The sequence below is a fragment of the Copadichromis virginalis genome, linkage group LG13 (genome assembly GCF_057382275.1).
Source record: "Copadichromis virginalis isolate Kocher_CV1m ecotype Utaka linkage group LG13, C_Virginalis_male_GT1.1, whole genome shotgun sequence".
NCBI lineage: Eukaryota > Metazoa > Chordata > Actinopteri > Cichliformes > Cichlidae > Copadichromis > Copadichromis virginalis.
This window is the reverse complement of record NC_140630.1, coordinates 4,537,299-4,556,763: the sequence shown is the minus strand read 5'-3', so window position 1 is coordinate 4,556,763 and position 19,465 is coordinate 4,537,299. Positions and strand designations below refer to the sequence as shown.

At 40.3% G+C, this 19,465-nt stretch overlaps 2 protein-coding genes across 3 annotated transcripts in view; one reads left to right on the top strand and one right to left on the bottom strand.

Moving 5' to 3' along the window:
* LOC146695103 (carbonyl reductase [NADPH] 1-like) overlaps positions 1-19,465 on the bottom strand; it is a 131,949-nt gene that overhangs the window by 1,859 nt on the left and 110,625 nt on the right. The window lies entirely within an intron of this gene.
* Positions 1-19,465, top strand: part of nrg3a (neuregulin 3a) — a 342,937-nt gene that overhangs the window by 321,327 nt on the left and 2,145 nt on the right. The window contains exons 7-8 of one of the 2 annotated variants that reach the window (XM_085476995.1): positions 8,763-8,878; positions 11,148-11,330. In XM_085476995.1, the coding sequence (XP_085333121.1) occupies positions 8,763-8,878; positions 11,148-11,330 (299 nt within the window). Of the gene's footprint in view, positions 1-8,762; positions 8,879-11,144; positions 11,331-19,465 lie in introns of both variants that reach the window. The other variant, XM_085476994.1, reaches the window with a different exon arrangement.

Genomic DNA, 19,465 nt, shown 5'->3' with positions numbered 1-19,465 from the left:
AGTTTTAATGTCAACCTCAAATAAATGTCAACACATTGACACTCTTGCCCGAAGCCTCCACCTTCAGTTTCAGTTCAGACGATTCAAGAGTGTAAGACATGGCTCGGAGACAGACTTAACCAGAGTTTGAAAGCAATCTGAAAAATCTGGAGTTTGTAAAGATGGTGTGTCAGGTGCGTCTCCTCAAATTACCTTCAAGGTAAGAGGTCTGTCGAGGACAAACATACTGGCTTCCCAAACTAATGTAATGATCAGAGGAATAGCAAAAGTCCAGCCTCCAGCATAACTGCATTGCACAAAATATGCCCAAAAAACAGTCAATATTATTTTAATCTCAAAGAGCAACATTAATATTTCAGACAAATAACTGAGGTATTGTTGGAAATTGTGCAGCCATTAGAAGTACATCACATTTCATTTCACTTTCAACCTAAATGTCAGAGTTACTGAAAACAAATGCAAATAGATTTCTGTGTTTATCGACCCGATGAGAGAGAAGGCACAGAAAAACAGATCAGTTATATAGATCAGAAACGAGTCTGGGAAACTTGAATATTTTGTCTGCATACTTATGACTTGAAACTCCGTTCTGATTTTCAGCTGTGTAGCTATTTAAGGACATTTTTGTTATCTTTTTACTTTCTTATCTCCTTTTGTTTTATGGAAGTCAACAGCAGGAATGTTGTATTCCTTTTTCTTCTCGTTTATAGAAGCTTCATTCAAACTTTAAGTGGGTCACTGTTCTTTATCTCAGAATTTCCACTTTGCTTTATCTTTTTTCACTTACCTATTTTTTCCAACATCACTCTGATACATGATAATATAAATGGTCCAGTGCATGCAGGGACATCACATTAAATGTCACATCACCTAACATATTCAGCCACAGCCTAGTTTATCGACAACACAGCTGCTCATTGATTGTCACTGAGGCATTAAGCTTGTCTAAACTACACTGCTTCACATCTAGTTTTGAAATATCATGTTGTATTGAGAAAAAAGCTTTTTCTTGTTCTAGTTAAGAAGCCCACACTCGCTCGTCTTATTGATGAGAGACACCAGATTAGTAGCAACGCTCTTTTTACTAAAACACGTGTGTTGTTGACAGTGCCTTTAAAGATGTCTTTGTCATTTAACGGATAGTGATTGAAGTGTAAATGACCATTATTGCCTCCCTCTTATGGTGCACTTCAATTATTATTGTGTTATTTTGCAATAATTAATGATCTTTTCTGCAAAGAATTGAAAAAAGTAGACTATAATCGAATATCACATGCACATTGCATAAATTTGTACAGAAAATTATTTAAAATAAGCACTTTGGCTTTTATTTTCCTTACTGATTATTGTTTACTGACTCCAAAAAATGTTTTGTGGTGGAAAAACAAGGCGGATCTTTAGTGCATAAATGTTGCTTTGAAATCTTCTTTTATTTATTTAAATTCTACAACAGTCTTTGGGGAACTTGCATGCAAATGAGCAGCATTTGTTTATTTTGTGCCTACGCACCCAGAATCACATTGATTTCTGTCTGCAGGCAATCAATTACTAAAATTTCTGAAAGGAGAGCAACAAGCATGGGGTCAATGGTGTATTAGGATCTTACACACACACAAAACAGCCACACACACATTCATTTCTGTGTCATTTTTTCACTACACAGACACATTTTCGTTTTATTATTATACCCAACTTTCATTTAGATTCGTACTTTTCATCTCATTTTGCAGTAGCTACAAGTAGATCTAGACCCCTGTGATCATGTGGGTCACGCCAAAGTCGGCAGAACATTCCAGCAGTGGCCAGCAATAGAAAATGAACACTTCTGATTAGCACCGCAGGGCCCTTTGTTGGAAGTATTTGATTAAGCAGTGAACTAAAGAGCAGCTCTGAGCGAGTCAGTCTTTCTCTATCAATCAGGTTTTACCACCCTATCATGAATTCTTGAGGTGTCCCACAGAGTCCGTCTGCCATTTCCGCATAATTAAAACTGCCCTGACTTCATCATGAGCGGCGCTGTACTGAGCCCGCTATGCTAAGCGTATTTCTGAGACTGGAGTGCATGTGTTTAGCTGTGAAACAGTTAAAGACTCCATGATGGCTGCGCGAATCATAAAACCATCTCTGGTTCAGTCCACATAGTTTGTCAGTGTTTAAAAAGATGAAAAGAAAAATTCTAGAGGCATATAGTGCCTATCTTAGAGATTAAAACATCTATTAAAGTACATGTGCGCTCGCTCACGCACACACGTAGCTGTTTTATGTGCTCCACGCACCACGAGCGTCCAGACTGGGCGCAGTCACTGTCAAAGCCATGATTACTTTTGCTGGTTGTATCTGCTCACGTTTGTGGAGCTAAAGAGTTTCTTTGCCTGCAGCTGTGCAAAAAAATATTACATTTATATTGATGACCTCTATAAACAGTCAGTATTGCTGGATGATGCATGCACACAGTTTCCAGTTTTTCCTCAGGCGATCTTTCTTAAGCTTAAATCTATTTTCAGACTGAAAAAAAGTGGCTGCTGAACCTCGCAGAGTCGGCATTAACAGATCGAAGGCACTTTCCTCTCTTTGAGCTGCTAGGCAGCGAACGGGTAAATTCATTTAATGCAATACTTTGTGTGTTACTGGAAAAGTAAAGCATTTCCTATGACTTACCTTGGGCATTCCTTTAGTTATGACTAGCACAGGTGGATACAGTTTCATCCACTGAATTAATTAACAGGTCACTGGTGCGATTTCCCCACTCTTAAATGATCTGATTTCCTGATTTAAGTGGCCGGGGAAAGAATAATTTCTCACTGGTAGTTTCTGCATCAATTAGCGACTCGGATGTACACGGTGTCAAAACGAGAGCAGAGCCTGTGATACAGCTACATGACGATTTGGTTTTAACTCATCGTTTCTTAGAAATCGTTTCATTTTTTTATTTCATTCCATGAGGGCAAAACACAGGGGAAGTCCTTTGATTTACTATCGCAGTTGCAGATTGTTTAAAGATTTACAGCAAACCAATCAAAGTAGCAGAGGCCGAAACATGATTTTATGAAGCTTGACAAACCCTGGAGCATGCCACTGCATATAAAAGATGGACATATTACCCGCTGGTTTGTGAAGTCCCATTTTGAAGCCATTTTTCTGTGACATTCTTAGCTTTTAGGGGCAGGGATAGCTCAGTAGGTAAAGTGGTCGCACCATGATCGGAAGGTCGGCAGTTCGAATCCACTTAACGGCTACCCTGAGGTACCCCTGAGCAAGGTACCGTCCCTACACACTGCTCCCCGGGCTCCTGCTTAGTGGGCTGCCCACTGCTTCACTGAGTGAATGGGTCAAATGCAGAGAAAAACAAGTAATTTCCCCATGGGGATCAATAAAGTATCCATTATTATTATTATTATTTTGGAAACCAAACATCAGATACCACGGTTCTGTGTTCACGAGCCTATATGGTCAATATATATTGTCTAGCTTAAGGTAGCAATGCCCTAAGAAATATCCTCCTTTTACAGAGGCCATGAATCAAGCGAGCACTCTGATTTTCTGCATTATTTTATGGTAGTAAGTGTAGCCCAGTGATAAAAGTTTAAATTGTTTGCAAATACATTTTGATAATATTCACTGAACATACTCTGATCATCTGATGCGCCCACTTTAGTTCAGATGGTAGCCTATATAAAGTATGACACGACTTCAATAATTATAGAAAGTGTGTCGTGGCTTTTGAGGTACAAATGAGGTTTTCCACTGTCTGCATGGTCACATCACCATGGCAGCATCTGTGATGCTAACGAGACTGGTGTCCTGGAGAGGGTCCACTAAAGGGACTGTGTCTGTGACAGTCTTGTTAGTCAGACATCAAACTGTAGAAGACATAAAAGTAAGTTGGGGGAAAGAATTGCACAAAAGTAGGTCTCGCTTACTTAAGTTACAAAAGTGTGGAAGTTACTGTCTAGACGATGGCGAGATAATGCTGAGGAGAGAAAACTGTCACCACCAGATAGATCCAAACCACTGATACGTATGTGTTATAGATAAGAAATCAAATCAGCAGTCCTCTTGCATCTTTAAGCCTTTTAAAGTTTAAAGCTCAAAGCACTTTCTTGTGCTGTCCTGTGTTCTTTTCAGGAGTTCGCAGCTGCCATGTAGCTGACTGAGTTTGCTTTGTCAAGCGCATTGTGAAGTGTCGAATCAAAGAACTGCTTTGTTTTATTGCATATCTGTCCCTCCAGAGGTGGAACGAGCAGAAGGAGAGTTAAAAGAAAGAACCTGAGACCCACATAGTACAGTGATAGAGCTAATTTAGACATCCTGCCATGAAGGCTGCAAGATAGAAAGAGGGGATAAGGGATCAATGTGGATGAGAAAGCAAAAGAAAGAGAAAGCAGTAAACTGAGAGATGTGTTGGAGTTACGCAGGACGAATGGATAGTGGACAAACTGAAGGACGTGGTAAATTTGGTCAAATACCACCAAGACGACTTCTTCACTAAGCCAACAAAAAAATGGCAAAATAGCACAAAGAGCAGACCAGTGATGGCTAACATTACTTTTAAAAATAACATTTTACATTAGAATATTAATGTACTTTAAAAAGAAACAATTTTGCTTCAGTGCTACTGAGAAAAATAATATTTTAAGTTAATTTTGTAAATGGACTGGTTCTTATATAGCACTTTTCCACTCTTCTGAGCACTCAAAGCACTTTACACAACTTGTGCATTCACCCATTCACACCAGCACAACTGACATTCACACACATTCATACTCCGATGAATGCATCGGAGAGCAATTTCGGGTTAGTATCTTGCCCAAGGATATTTGGTATGCAGACTAGGGGAAGCCGGGAATCGAACCACCAACCTTCTGATCAGTAGATGACCTGCTCTACCACCTGAGCTACAGCCACCCATATTTTAAGTTAATTTTGTATTACCTTTATTAAACATTACTTTGCAGTTATTTGCTTGGAAAAAAAGCTTCTGGACTTCTTTACGTTTCTTGAAGACGTTTCATCTGAGAAGCTTCTTCAGTTCTAAGAGCAATTGGTGGAGAGTCCCAGATTTTAAGCCCTATGGGAGTGTCCCCCCAAGACGGTCATGGACCCCCTATTGATCCTCTACCTAATCACATGAGTCAAGGTGTGAACCACAGTGAGCCCCCCCCATCATGCAATTTCCTGAGGTCAGATGGCCCAGGGTGTGAGTGGGCGTTAAGGCGTCTGAGAAGGGAACTCAAAACTGGATTATAGATGGCAGGCAGTGGGTGACATAAACCCCCGCCTCTGTTCAAAGATGGTCATTCACACTGGACATAGATGGCTTCTTTCACTCCTCTTTCAAACCGTCTGTCTTCTCTGTCCAAGATGAGAACATTGGCATCCTCGAAAGAGTGACCTTTGTCACCAAATGCTCTTAGAACTGAAGAAGCTCCTCGGATGAGAGGTGAAACGTCTTCAACGTCTTATATTGGGCAGTGTGTTGCCCACTGTCCATCTCTCCATGAGTGTAATTATTTATATGAATAGTGGAATCATTGAGTCTTAATGTTGTAAAAAGTAATGTTAAGTCAAGTAAAGTGGCTGTATTGCCATTCCAACCATGTGCAGTGGTTTAGTACACAGTGAAGTGAGACAACGTTCCTCTAAGACCATGGTGCTACATATGACATATAACATCAACACAGGGTTACATAAATGTGCAAAAATTACAAAAAAATAAAACAAAGACAGTGCAACACCAGACAGAACAGAACGATACACACACCCGACAGTGCAGACACACTGGAAGTGAGTCAATAATGTTGCCTACTGAGAAAAGTAACTCCAAGTACTTCTATGTTACTGAAAACACCTCTTTGCCATTAGCTTGAGTACACTGACTACATTGTCCAGGAGTTGCTTGCCCTAGAGTACATTTATTTCTGAGTGTATGGGTTTTATTTCATTGCATGCCAACAACAAGCTTATTAATTTCCCCTGGAGTAACAATCTGAACTAAAAGCTAGCCAGGGATTTTCTTTTGTCTCACAAAGAAAACCACAAAGGAAAATGTACACACTCACCTGTTAGTAAATGTAAAATCCTTTACAGTACTGTAAACACTGTACTAAGGTGATGGGCAGCTGATTGTGTGTTCAGCTTATTACCTTATTAATGATGAGAGATGAATTATTGTAATTGCAAATGCCTGAATTACACTAAATACAGGAACAAATTGTCTATATCGCCTCAGTGTATAATTTGAATATATTGTTTAGACATCAGTGCTTTCAGTGGGTAACACAGTGGGCTCATGTCATCAAGGTTTTGCGTACAAATCTCCTCTTTGCATTGGAGTCACTGTCGAGTTTGAATCTTCTCCCTGTGCGCATTTCCTCCCACATACCCGAGATCTGGTCTGGTGGTTTTTAAATTAGCCGTAGGTGTAGCTGTGAGTTGTGGTCTATCTGTATTAGTCCTGTGATGGACAGTCCAACTGTACAGGGTGTACCCCACCTCTCATTCATGACAGCTAGGATGCTCTCCTGCTCCCCCCAGGACCAAGAGTTGGATATTGTACCTCAGATCCATGATTTCCTTGTTTTTTTTCCCATCCATGTCTTTTCTCAGCAGTGTGCATACACGGAGCAACATCCCTGTTTTTCTATTACTTCCCTCCATATGCACCATTATATGACACATTTGTCATGTTTGCAGCTATGGGCCTGTGTTAGTGTATCGCATCTGAATAACTCATAATTTCTGGGTTCGTAATATTGTGCAGTATTCCCAGCCTCACACTTTCTTCTTCAGACACTCTCAATCAAACACAATAGTACAAATGGTTTAACATGCCAGAATTAAATCCCCCATTCAAGTGGCGGCATTTGACCAGCTGTGCCACTTAACTTCAATTTTTAATATGAAATGATGTAAAAATGCTTTGTGCTGTCAGTTTAGTGCGATGTTGTTTATTTCTTTATAGCAGAATCCTAAGGAAACATTCCACAGATGATTTTTTTCTCTTTTTCTGCAGACATCGCTATTTTTTCTTTTTCTTCTTCTTTTTTAAGCTCACGTTTGTAAATCTCCATACAAGGATGGAGCTTTTCTGAGAACAGCAGCTGACTTTTAGGAGTAATTTGGACTTTTGAGAGTTAACAAACATGATTCAGCTCTGAAACTTTCTCTTTCATTTTACATGATGTAAAACTGCAAGTTCTAACTCTCAATGGCAGTGAATGACTGTCAAGGTTGGGTTGACCTTTTCACCCAAGAATCTGGCTGTTCCTGTCCATCGGCCCATTGCAGGAGCTGCGCCATCAGTTGCAAAGCCAACAACCTGTGCGCATATCGTTTCTGCAGAAATGCTGCGCTGGTGCATAATTCCAAATCGCAGTTTCACACACTGCAGAAAAACATGGAACGATGTATGCATTTATACATGTGGCACAGTAACCGCACCAACACACCAACAACTCGGAACCTTACAGTAAATAATGCCAATGTTCTTCCACATACATTATGTTGGCTTCTAAAACTAGATGTCAGGTTTACATGGAGGAATAGTTTATAACAATTTAAATTTCTAACACCCCTGAATCATAAACATACTACATACCGATTCTTTTTTGGCCTCCTCTGATTTATCTGAACTGTCACACTATTTTCAAAGAGAAAAAAATGTGTAAAACTCAGTCTAGGCTGATACCTGATGTGTGGCTCCTGAAAGCTTCGCTCTACACATCTGATGGAGATGACAACAGATTATCAGTTATTTACTGTCTTATTGCAAAAAGATTGCATGTGTGTGACAACTTGACCTATTTCAATCAAGAACTGATAGTAGACACACTCGATCTTATTGCCGTTCTGTTGCTGCCTCAGCACAGCTGGTTTGAACACAGCAGCTGACTGCAAGTGGTTTCAGACCTGATCGTGCTTCCCAAAGCAGGGAGATCACATGGTAGCAATAATTTCGGTCATGCCTCAGTATTCGACCACTCTTTAAACTAGTGTGACTGTACCCTAGGTTATAAATGCACAGAAGATAAACTAGTGATTAAATAAAAAATAAAGTTATTAGAATTTCTGCCTTTTACCTATAATATTCACTTAAAGTCAATTCAGGCTTTTTATAATGTGAAGTAAAGGCCTCAAAATACTACGATCTCCTATGATCCCTGCACATGCTGCAGGGGTATATAAACATGTTGGGAGGGAGGAGAGGTGAGTGGAGAAGAAGTGCTCAGTGTATGACATGAAATCCTGCAGGAGTCCACAGCAGCATAACTAAGGGATAACCCCAAGACCCTGAATCATCTTAGTTATGCATACAATCACAATGCAGCAATCCATCTTGCCTTATTTTTTTTTATCTTTTTTGCCTTGTTGCAACATAAAATATTCAGAAATCAAGGGTATCTGTGACACAGTTCATTGTTGCTTGAAGAGCTGTGGCACAACCAGATGCCTTTGTGCTCTTGAATTCATCAAGATAGCAGCAACCTCCCTCTGTTCTCCACACAGCACAATACACCTCAGTCAGGAAAGAACTGTGTTGTGAAAGGTGGGAGAAGACGGAAACAGCATAAATTGACTCTTTCACGATCAGCCCCCACAATCGAGGCAGAAGACACTCCTCGTCTAAAAAAATCTAAATATATTATGATTAGAAAGGAGCAGATTCAGTCTGAGCAAACTTTAACATCATATGTTAAAATGCATGTGAAGGATTCGTCCTAATATGTTGCATTTATTTTGCTTTTTCTCTTCTGTTTCCCCAGTGCTGCAAACGGCCATCCCAGTCTCGCCAGGGAAACGTCTGCGAGTCCAGCTTTTCACACTGCAGCATCACGACTGCGCCACCCAGAAGCTCCAGAGGCACAGTAAAACATCACAGGTATGACATTTAATTGCACATGCAGAGACATCCAGGCTTTATGTTGTACTCCCCCTCTGTTCACTGCAGGAAACGGTAATAATGCAGAATATAGCAACAATGGGCAACTTCAATGTCCTTTCCTGTAATCAGCATAGACTCAGTGAAGAGAGAAATTGAATTATCCACATTACAGTGCAGACAAAGCTAATTGCTGATTTATAGAAGAATGATAGTAATTATAATTATAGCTATAAACACATTAATAAGCATATCCATAACAGTCATGAACACAGAGGAGATGAGACAGAGATAAAATCAGAAGAACACAAGCCAGCGCAGACGTGTATATCCCAGTCGGTCTTTCCTCACAGCGTTCAGCGGTGTGTCAGAGCTGCCTGGGATTTTGGCATGTTCGTCAGCAGGAATACACTCAAACATGCACACAGGAGTGTCTGCTTCTGAGAGTTCACATTCAAATCCTTGCCAAAGCTGTTTTTTTCTGTTACAGTACACACGAGCAAACACATTCACAGCACTTTGCAGGGAGCTCCTGCAGATTGAGTTTATACATTAGACCATTTGCCGGTATTTTGATTTCACAGTTCAAGGGAATTTCGGTAAACGAAGCACTGATTTAATAGCAGATTTCATGTCAGCATGTGTGTGAAAAAGACTTTCAATTTATCATTAAATCTAAACTCAACCCCTTTTAAACACTGACCCAGTTGGAAATCGTCAAACATCATGTGTAAAGCTTTTTTTTTTGGCCTTCTCTTCACTATGGCAGTTCAGTTAAAGGCATCCGCCTGTCAGTGCACACATGGATTTCTACCTGTTACTGCTAAGCAACTCCAGGAGCAGCTGGGGGTTAATCTCATTTCTTCAAGTGGATTCAAGCAGTAGTTGAGATGAGATTTTCCCAGACAAACCAGAAATAGGATCAGACAACCTTCCAACCACAAAGTCCACCTGTCTAACCTTTTGGCTAAACTCCTGCAAGACTTTCCTCCCTCCTTTTTCTCTATATGTGGTTGTTCTCTGTGAAGAAAAACATTACTTGGTTCCTCTTACCACAAATGATTTTATTAGAAACCAATCAGGGTTTGTTTTTTGCAACCTCATCAGCTCAGGGAGAGAGTTAGAGGCTATTGTCGGGATCCCAGAGTGTTCTGGGACACCACAGTCTAAAATAGCTGGGAAAAAAACAGCCCAAGACTAATTCAGTGTTGCAGGATTTATCTCACATAAAAGCCTTTATAGAAAACTCTGCCAGCACTATTAAAAGTCTGACTGTAAGCTTCCAGTTGTTACAGCCAAGAAGCCCATTTTTAGAGGAAAATCTAGCCTTTAAAACTGCAGCGTTTTATGAATGAAAGCTTGAAATGGTGTTTGGACAAAAAAAAGAAAAAACTTTAAAGCTAAACTCAAAATACAAGAGCAGCATGAAGAGGGAATTTGCTTCTTGAGTAAAGCAAGTTTCTTCAAAGGTGTTTTTTTCCTCTTTTTTCTTCTGATGAAACTCCGAGCACATATCCTTTTTCTGCTACATGACCTTCTGTAGTAATCATTTTGGAGACCCTGGAACTTCAGCACAGGGAGCTTTTTTTATCAATTTTTAATTCTCACTTTTCACACTTTCATCACACAACTATAAAGATCGGCGCTTTGGTAGTGATCAACAGTGAATATTTAAAGGTTCAGCCAGCAAATGGGGGTGGAGCCACATGACATAATCAGCATATACATGAAGTTAAAGATGATGAATGTGCTCAGAAAGACTGTTAGAAGCAAGAGAACGTGTCCTGGCTTTTTCACTTATGAGGTGAACAAGAGAGAGCAAGAAACATAGAAAGGTGTTTCTGGGCCAGAAGAGCAAGAGCTTGCTGCAAAGCAATACTGTACATGGATGTTCTGCTAGGACCAATGGATGAACTCGCTGCTAGTAAGCTGAAGTAGGCAAGTTTTAAGTTAAACTTTTCCCAAGTTCAAGACAAGTACTTAAAGCAATGGCAAATGAGAGTTGACTGACATATGAGCAGCTAGTAAATAAATAAACTCTAGGGTTACCAATTTAGCAACTAGAGCTGGAAATGAGCATTAGCAACACGCCAGCTGAAAGAAGCAAATTTAAAATGAGCCGTGATCAAAACAGAGCTGTAAGAATCAATGTGCACTGCTAGCATAACATTACAGAGTAACATGCCAGCACACGTAACTGCAAAAGTCTAATTAAACAGCACAAATACTCTTTTTAAATTAATTTAACTTCTTTTATCTTCCTCAGAAGCAGTTCCCTGTCTCACAGCCCTGACCAGAGAATGCGGGCAGCCCATTGGTCAGCTCCTCGCCGGACTCCACCCATACCCAAAGGAAGATTAAACCCAATTGGAGTTTCCAAGTATTCTGGCCCCGCCTACCAGCACCTTCAGGAAGTGGATTCATCTGAGAAGGAAGCAGAAGCACAAAGAGGGTAAGAATTTACTGAAGGTAGATACCTGCAAATGAAAAATGTTAATCCACATAAAAGAATAAATATATATATAGACACTACCAGTCAAACGTTTGAACACACCTTCACATTTAATGGTTTTTCTTTAATTTTATTACTAAAAGTTGGAGGTACATACTGAAGACATCAAATATATGCAAGATATATGGAGTTATGTAGCAAAGAAAAAAATGATAACTCCATATATGTTTTATAATTTATATTCTTCAAAGTAGCACTGGCCAGCTTTGGCCTTCTCTCAGTGAGCTTCATGATGATGTCACCTGAAATCGTTTCACATCACAGGTGTGCCTTGTCAGGGTTCATTTGTGGAAATTATTGCCTTCTAAATGGGGTTGGGACCAGCAGTTGTGTTGTCACAAGTCAGGTTGGTACACAGCTGACAGCCCTATTTGACAACTGTTATGGCAAGAGCCAATCAGCTAAGTAAAGAGAAACGACAGCAGTCCATCATTACTATAAGAACTGAACTAAACTACAGTAAATTCCCCAAGTGCAGTCACAAAAACCATCAAGCGCTATGACAAAACTGGCTCACACGAGGACGCCCCAGGAAAGGAAGACCAAGAGTCACCTCTGCTGCTGAAGATAAATTAATCCGAGTCACCAGCGTCAGAAATTACAGATAATGCCAAACAGAGATCCAGACACATCTCTACATCAACTGTTCAGAGGAAACTGCACAAATACAGCTTTATGGTCAGATAGCTGCAGGAAACCACTACTAAGGAAAAGCAACAAACAGAAGAGATTAGTCTGGGCCAAGAAACAGAAAGAATGGACATTAAACCAGTGGAAATCTGTGCTTTGGTCTGATGAGTCCAAATTTGAGATCTCTGATTCCACCCGCCATGTCTTTTCGCAGTGCAGAAAAGGTGAAGGGATAGTCTCTGCATGCATGGTTCCTACCGTGAAGCATGGAGGGGGAGGTGTGATCTTGTGGGGATGCTTTGCTGGTGACACTCTTGGGGATTTATTCAAAACTTGAAGACGCACTGAACCAGCATGGCTACCACAGCATCCTGCAGCAACATGCCATCCCATCCTGCTTAGTTGGACCATCGTTTATTCTTCAACAGGACAATGAAGGAGAGTGATGGAGTACTACACCAGAAGGCCTGGCCTGCACAGTCACCTGACCTAAACCCAGTGGAGATGGTTTGGGATGAGCAGAGTGAAGGCAAAAGGGCCAAGTGCTCAGCATCTCTGGAAAATCCTTGAAGCTCATCGAGAGAATGCCAAGAGTGTGCAAAGCAGTAATCAAAGCAAAGCGTGGCTTTTTTGAAGAATCTAAAATATAAAAGATGTTTTGAGTTAAACTGTGTTTAGTTTTCTCCAGACGATGCACAGTGCACTATGGCCAGACATTTCCACTTTAGTCCCATCTTTCCAAAGGACATTGTTCCACGAGTCTTGCGGTTAGTTCAGACACACATGTGCTGCTGTGTTCTTTAGAGAGAGGTTTCTCCTGTCAGCCCTTTAAAACAAGCATGTTCACTTGTCTTCTAATTGTACCGTCATGAACTGAGGCCTGTAGAGTATGACAGGTTTTAGGTGTAAGGATTGCTTCAAGATCGAGGATGGCTGGAGATTTTATTGACACCTCATTCTTGGGTTTGTTTGGAGGTTTTTTTTTTAGATTTCTTTCATTCTGTATCTTCCAAATGCTGAGTCATTTCAATAAAAAAATCATTAACTGAAAAATGCAGCCGTGCTACAGACAGACAGTTTTCAAGAGCGAATATTTCAAAGTCAATTCTGTTTTTATATTTTTAAAAGCCAGCATTTTCTTTCTTTTTTGTACTTTTCTCCCCTTCATCCATTTTGTTTCCACTCTGCTGAGAAAAGATAAAAACGAGATCACATTATGTCGTGGTCTGCAGCAATGTGGCACAAGTTCAAGGGAAACATTTCACCTGGTCCGTGCTTTTAAGGACTAGATTCAGACTGGACATCTGCATCTTGTCGTACTCTGTCAGGTAAATCACAGATTTCAAATGTAACCCTCCTGTGTTACATGTCTCAGATGAAACTGTATGTGCTTAGCAGCCAGAGCGAATGATTAGCAGAAATTTATTCGGTGTGAAAGATGCTGTGCTCTGACGCATTTTTTTTGAGGGGGGAATCATGAGTCACTGCTTTACCCACCTGGACTGGCAAGCTTCACTTCTGGCATTCAGGTCCCAACAGTCCCAGCTCAGGATTAATCTCTGCATGACCTACATGCATACTAAAATAAAGAGGCAGAGGAGATGGACACAGCTGGACAAAAAGCTCTCACTCATATAACAGCGTATAAAAATTCAGTGATGTGCATTGGAGGTGAGCTCCCCCTGCTCCTGAAGCTTTATTTACACATCATTTGCATGAACATTGCTAAAGAGCGACTGTTGAGCTGCATAAGTGTGTCCTTAATCAAATGTCCCATTCAAATGGCTCTCGGGTCAACTCAAGTGTTTCCTGCAAATCCTAAAGTCCACCACCAGAAATGAAAATGTCAAACACGAATTTAACGGAATCAGTTACTTTTTTGTTAAATTAATGTAAATAATCATAGTTATTCTTATAGAATTCAGTTGTTTAATTGAAGGAATGCAGCAAACCCACCGTAATAACCACCAGAACTATTTCAGCTAGCTGTGGATTGATATACTGATGGCTAAAACAAGACAACTGACCCAGTTTGGTTAGGCTATGAAGTCTTCATTTTACAACCAGTTTTCCTTTATTGTGTTCAACATTTTCCGAACTTACAAGATGACTTTAAACAAATTGTACAGATCTGCTACATAACCAGAAACTTGTAACAGGATATTTTACAGAGAATTCAGCTTTATAAACAATATGCAAGGACCAAGATTTATAGTCCAGGTCTTAATAACCGAACACGTTTGAAGAGACTGTTGATGCATGCTAGAGAGCCATTGCATTTGCTGAAGTGCAATCTTAAACCATTTTTATTACCGTTTTTTAAAATTATCTACATTCTTCAACAACAACAGATAACACAGTAAGAGCTCTCAGCCTGGATATGGCTGTACTGGAATCCCCTTTAAAATTAACCATTACGTGCTCAGTCAGCAGATTAATCAGTGGCGTCCTAGATTTAAAGTGAAGTAACTGTCTGGTCAGAACAAAAGTGCCCATATGAGCTCAAGTGTTCTCTGATCACAAACCAATCAGCTCATATGTTAGCCCAAGGCTTCTGTGGTAGCTCTGGTAAGCCTGGTAAGGACTCTCTGATTGGGCCAAATAATTCCTCTTTTTAGCCCAAGCAGTCTGTGAGAAACAAACCCTGGCAAACCAGACTTGGATTGGTCCAAATTTCATCAGCTTCAAGTTTATCTTGGTTATCAAAGGGCTCCCACTGGTTGTGATGTGCATTCTGCTGGATCTACGTTTAAGATTAAATTGAGTAAAGCATTAGTTTAGGCGGGCCAACATCAGAGTATGGGGCATAATATTTGAATGGGGAAGGAGGACCAGAAGAGGATGCTAGGGGATAAGGTGAGATAGAGCCAGAGGAGCTGAAAGAAGAAGAATCCGAGTGCATTTGCTGCACATATAGAAGATGCTGTAGCTCTCCCTTTCATATATATGTTAGTGTGTACAATAGTACTGGCAGGTTAAAGACAAAGCCCACATAATGTCTGAATCCACTGATACCGGCCAATCTACATTTGCCATTTATGTGTCTCCTGCATGCTCTTTGCAGGCAGTTCATCACCTAAATCACACAAAGTACTTACTGTAGTGTCATGAGCAGTGTTGGTCAAGTTACTTGAAAAAAGTAATCAGTAACTAATTACTGATTACTTCCCCCCAAAAGTAATCCCATTACTTTACTGATTACTTATTTTCAAAAGTAATCGGTTACTTAGTTACTGAGTTACTTTTTAAAAACACGATTTACAACCTGAAGAGGTGATAAAGCGATAGATCTTTCAGCCCAATTCTACTTTTTCTGCATAATCCATCATACAAAATGTAATCAAATGGAAAAGTCTCTTTTTTTAACTTGTTTTATTAGTTTTAATCTTTTAACTTTATGCATCAAGCAAAAATTACATTATGTGCAACATTCTCTGACTGGAAGAAATTAGTTTAACATTTAAACCTATTTTCTGCACATTCCAGCACATAAATAAAATATTTTTTTGTTTTTACACTCAGTCTTTCAAATAGATGCAAGTAAAACACAGCAGAAAATAAATAAAATCAAAGACTAGCGGTCCTTTTGCTCTATTTTCACCTGTAAAGCAGGAGTGGGGCAGGCGGAGGTTTACCCTGGTGCAGGTGAGCCGCAGCGGTCAGTGGAAGAGTCCGCGAGTTTCTCTGTGAGTTTCCCATTACGTGGTAGCGCACTCCTGCACTCGATATATTATCCATTGTTGATCTGCACACAGCTCTTGTCACGAACGTCACACTCGTTTACGTCACTGTCGTGAGACATTCTCGCAAAAAAATCACGGTTTGAGTAACGCAGTAACGCAGCGTTCCTACAGGAAAGTAACGGTAATCTAATTACCGTTTTTGCAATAGTAATCCCTTACTTTACTCGTTACTTGAAAAAAGTAATCGGATTACAGGAACTGCCCATCTCTGGTCATGAGGAAAGGATAACTGGGGAAATATCCTGGGTTGATTTTTTCGAAGTAGTCCAATGTTCATGTGCAGAAAAACAAACTAAGAGCTTACGTACCCTTTGGTGCTCAAACTTGGCTCCATATTCTCCATATTCTCCATATTCTCCATATTCTCCATATTCTCTGCCCTTGTCCAGAGAATATCCGTGCGCTCCACTGCACTGCATTCCAACTCCCTGTCATGGAAACGCACACTCATGCATGCTTTCACAGATGCTGCATGAAAATCCCACATAGTTCGGGTACGAACACGTGAGCAGGTTGTGCAAAATATACAGGAGGTCATGCTTACTCGCTTACTCAGTCTCACACTTAGTACTCACATGCTCAAACGCATGTATTCAGACTGAGTCACTGACCTGCACGCACTCGCTCACCTACTCGCTTACTCGCCACCTAATGTAAGATTTCACATAAGAGCAGGTGGACCGACAGACAGCAGCATCGCTCTCCCATAATACGGTTGTCTGGGTTGCCATGGAGACATTTGGCCATTGCTGCATAGAGTCTGAGTGAGATAGAGAGGCATAAGCTTCGGGATACAAGTAGTTTGTTTTTTTTAAATGCAGTAACCTTTAAGAAAACGGCAGCAAAGAAGTAAAAAGTCATGAAAGAGAAGACAACGTGACAGTTTGGAAATGTTTTAAAGAAAGGCTGCTCGTTTCTTTTCACACCTCTCTGGGAAACCTAGTGTTATCTCAACAAAATGGATGACGGAGAGAAGTTGCATGAATTTATTTGTTTTCTTTTTCTGTGGGACATGCTGGATTTCCCCTCCTCTCGATTTGTCGTATATGCACAACCTTCAATTAGAGAAAACACTGCTTTTTTAAGTCTTGATGAGTAGGCGTGCACACCTACCTGCAAATAAAATGCACGCATGCTCCTTCTTTGTACGTTTCTCAGTGTTGTAAGATGACTGCGTCGTTTAACAAAAGGGATCGTATTCTGAATTTATCAACAGAAACAAGGGATATATTAAGAAATGATCTGTAGGGCAATAGATTAATGAAAATGACTGTTAACACTTGTACATGTAATGAGCTCCCATTAAAGATAAAAGGCTGGTCACTTATCTCACCTCACTTGCACACAATCTCTCTGTAATTCCCCCGTAGCTGCTGCCGCTTCGCTCCGGGGTCTATATTTGAACTGTGCTTCATAGACTTTTGCAATCTGATTGTGTTTCAGCCCATCAAAAGAGAGATTTGTCTGTGAATGTTATCTTGGGAATTAGCACCCTCGCATCATCCTCTCTTATCGCTTGCAGGATCCTCTCTGTGGGCCCACTAAACCTCCGCTGTCGTTTTCGGAGAGGTTTTCATGTCTCGGAAAAACACTGCGGAGATAAAACAAGGATGCGATTTCCTTTGAGTCTGAAAAGGCACCTTCTCCACCCACCGCTATTTTTGCACACTTTGATGGAGAGCAGAAGCGTGTGTGATGAGGGTATCATAAGGAAGAGGGACCCCAAGTTTAATCTGAACATGGCAATAAAGGCTTGGCTTGGCAAAGGATTATGAATTATTACACAAAGATAATGAAGCTCTGCTCTTGATTACAGCTGAATTTAAACACTGATAATGCTGAGGGGAATGGTCAGTCCTGGAAAGAGGACGAAAGCGTTTATGTTCAAGAAAGACAGAATAACAAGACCCAAGTGCCTATACTGTTGCACAAAAAATCTGACTTCTCCACACTTTTATTCATTTTCCATACAGACGCTCGCCATAATTGACACAAAGAAAGTAGAGGCTAAAGTTACAATGGAGATAAAAGTGTGGAATAACAGTAGTGGTTTAATAAGCAGTTATTGCCTTTATTGAGCTGATACAGGCAGGTTAGTGCCCGCTTTCTGCATAAGCGAGATTTTTATGTCTATATAAAGAAGACAAACAAATCCTCTGATTGCAAAAAGATTGCGTACAAGTCTGTGAGAAAATGACCCTACTTCTTACTCGATTTGTGGTGTCAGTAAATATTTTGCTAACATGTTTATGCTCTCAGTTATTACACCCAAGTATTAGCTTTTACAGCAGGATGTTTTGCCTTGTAATGTATAGAGTTATTTACCAACTATAGCAGGTATGTGCATTAGCATATGGACAGGGTGACAGCCAAAGTGTCAAACTTACACCTTCAAAGACGTCCAACATTCTCTGGTGCTTAGATCCATCTTTTTGCACCTTATTGCTGACTAAATATTAGTTAGGTTTCATTTTTTCACCATGTAACTGTAAGCTAGCAATCGGTTTCTACTTCAAAGTTCATGATTTCCACCCAGTGCCAGCATTTACAAACATATAAGGGTGTAAGTCATGTTTGTGGACTGATCTCTGTGAGTTCTGTGCCAGAGCTTCAGTTAGCAATCACAGGTGAATCACAAATCACAATTATCACAAATAATCATGATTTTATTTTAATATCTTCAATCATAAGCCTTTCCTAACTATTACCAAGAGTTGTATCAGCCCAATATCAACTTTGTCTTTGCAGCAACCAAATTTTGGGGCACTCCAAACGACAGTGGTATCTCCGTCTTCCTTTCCCTCTCTTCCAAAAACGTCTCACGCATCTATAACCTTGCATCGAACCTGCTTCACATGAATATGAAAATGCAATGAGCCTTTTATATGTCTGTGTATTAGCAAATGTTCATCAGTATTGCTGTTGGAGCAGTGCAACAGGATAAGTGACAGCAGTGCATCTTTGCATCAAGCCAGACTTGAAAATGACACAAATACTGATGGTTTCGGTCTCTTTTGGCAGTCAGCTTTCACACCCCAAAGTTAAAACTGTTCTGTATTCTCACTGTGAGGAAGGTAAAAGCAGTGGCTCCTGTTACGTTGCTGTCTCACCGCACCTTTTACTTTGAATGCTCTGACAACAAATAAATAAATAACACTCCAGACAGCAGTGTTTTTTACTCCGTGAGCCGATCTCTGCCTGTAACCTGGTTTCTTGTGTTCATGTAAATGCCGCCACTGATTGTGAAAGAGTAGCGGGCACACAATGAAAGGTATAATTTGGCTAGGCTGAGCACGAGGACAAACAGACTAAATCAGTAGAGCACAGAAATGGAAATGGACTGAAATACTGATTTACCCAGCAGCGCCATTTGAACATACAGTACTATACACGGGATGTTGACAGGTAAAGCAGCACAAGTCAGATTTGTGAAAACATTCAAATCTGAGGGGTGAGGAAGGAGAAGCAGGCACTGAGTATTATGGTGCTGATTTAAAAACGTGAGTGCTGTTTTGCACTTTATGTGCACAAAAGCTTTTCAAAGTGAACGATCTTGACCGAAAACCACTTTCTGCTTTTTTTAAGGAGGAAAAATTAGCACACATGATGTGACTGCCTCAGTTGTCCTTGAGAAAAGCTCGCCACCTTAAACACACACTCTCCGACACAAACACAGTCATTAAAATCAATAATTAAAAAATG